Source organism: Camarhynchus parvulus, chromosome 2 (assembly GCF_901933205.1).
Source record: "Camarhynchus parvulus chromosome 2, STF_HiC, whole genome shotgun sequence".
NCBI lineage: Eukaryota > Metazoa > Chordata > Aves > Passeriformes > Thraupidae > Camarhynchus > Camarhynchus parvulus.
In genome coordinates, this window is record NC_044572.1 from 47,932,210 (window position 1) to 47,934,030 (window position 1,821).

Sequence of the window (1,821 nt, forward strand, 5' to 3'; positions counted from 1 at the left end):
AGAGGCACAGGCTATTGCTGTCATATACAGGATCACAACAGTTAAGGCTGTTAACTACATGGGATAACATAATTTCAGATGCAATTCAGTAGTGTTTCTTTAGGAATCTGTGATATTCCAGTTAACAATAAAGGAAACAACATAGAAAAATGTTTCGCTCCTGTTTTTCCTTTTCAGTAACCTTCGAAAGAGGAGCTTATGAGGATGTTTAACAGCTGCATAACCCAACAGAACTATTCCTCCAATGACACTGTGCTGCACTCCTCAGAGAAACTCCACGCTGTTCTGATAGTCCTGTACATCATCAACCTGGCTGGTGGCACCCTCGGGGTCATCATGATGTCCCAGCAGCTGTTCCACAGGAGATCCCAATCCGTGATGACCATCATGATCATCAGCCTCCTGGTGCTGCACAGCTTCATGCTCTTTAGCATCCCATTCCGCCTCAGCTACTACATTTTAGGGGAATGGAAGTTCGGGAGGTTCGCCTGCCGGCTGGCAAGCGCCATCATCTACCTGCACATGTACGCCACCTTCGCCTTGTACGCGGCCATCATCATGGCGCGCCTCCTCCGCCTGGAGCTTCGGAAGTGCTACACGGCGGCCTGGGTGGGGGCTGGCTGGCTGCTGGGAGCACTGGTGGTCACGCCCGTCCTCCTCTCCTACTACGGCACCTCCAAGACGTACCGGCCCTGCGAGTGCTTCCAGTTCCACAGGGAGCTGCAGGAGGCGCACATGGTGATCACGAACTACTGCCTGGTTGGGGTGCTGGTGGCAGTGTGTGCCATGCTCACTGCGATCCAGCTGACTGTCATCTACAGGGTAGCCGTGAAATACTGGCCTGACGTTAACTTTCACGTGGAATTCAGGGCTCAGGCAAAGAGTTTCTTCTTCATCTTGGTAACATTAGTCTGCTTTATGCCTCATCATGTATTCAGAGTGTATTACATCCAAAACTACGACCTTGATAAAGACCAGAAACTGCTCCTATACAACGAGGTTTTTTTAGCTTTAACAACAATGTGCTGCCTGGATATGTTGTGCTTCATAGCAGGAATAGCACACTGAACTGTGTACTACCAGGAAGTCCAGCTGCAGTGTGTCAATACCAGCTTTTGAGAGAAATAAAACTGTGATGAGATTTTCCTGAGCTAGGAAGACCGGTGAGTTTATGGCATGCCTCTATTTGTCTGCGGCATTGTTTGGCTTTTGCAGGCCAGTAAGATTCCACTTTCACAAGCTGCTCTTTTTATCTTCTCTCTAGAAAGCAGACACACTTGAGTCTTACTCTAGTCTTGACCTAAGAGTCATGCCCTGAAGCTTCATTAAGATTTTCCTTAGCTGTCCTTCTCTAGCAATTACAGCACAAGTATCCATTCCTTTGTAATTTTTTCCTCAAAGTGTCTCAGTAACCACAATCCACTGTGGCCAATAAGTACTCTCCTCTGAAGGTCTAACTTCTTCTGGCAATTGTGATACTGAAGGGAAGAGCTGGAAAAAAGAAATTCCTTTATAGGACATTTGAACTAGTGATTTCAGATAGAAGGACATAAACTCTACTCAAATGAGAAGTATTCACAGAATCGCAGAGTGGGTCAGATTGGAAGAGACCACAATGGGTCATCTGGTCCAACCTCCCTTTGTATAATTTATACAAAGTATATATTGAATTAAATTATGTGAAAGCTAATCATTATCACAACTTCATCTTTACTCGTGTCATTCCAAATCCACAAGGAGCTCTGAATTGTGATAATTATATATTTAGAGTGAATGAGAGCAGAACAGGATTCAAAACTTCTGCCTTATGTCACTCTCCCA

General features: G+C 45.5%; 1 protein-coding gene across 1 annotated transcript; it reads left to right on the top strand.

Moving 5' to 3' along the window:
* Positions 1–204: 204 nt before the first annotated feature.
* LOC115912060 (probable G-protein coupled receptor 141) lies at positions 205–1,068 on the top strand. The gene has a single exon (XM_030963409.1). The coding sequence runs from the start codon at positions 205–207 to the stop codon at positions 1,066–1,068; it is 864 nt and encodes a 287-aa protein (XP_030819269.1).
* The last annotated feature ends 753 nt before the right edge of the window (positions 1,069–1,821 follow it).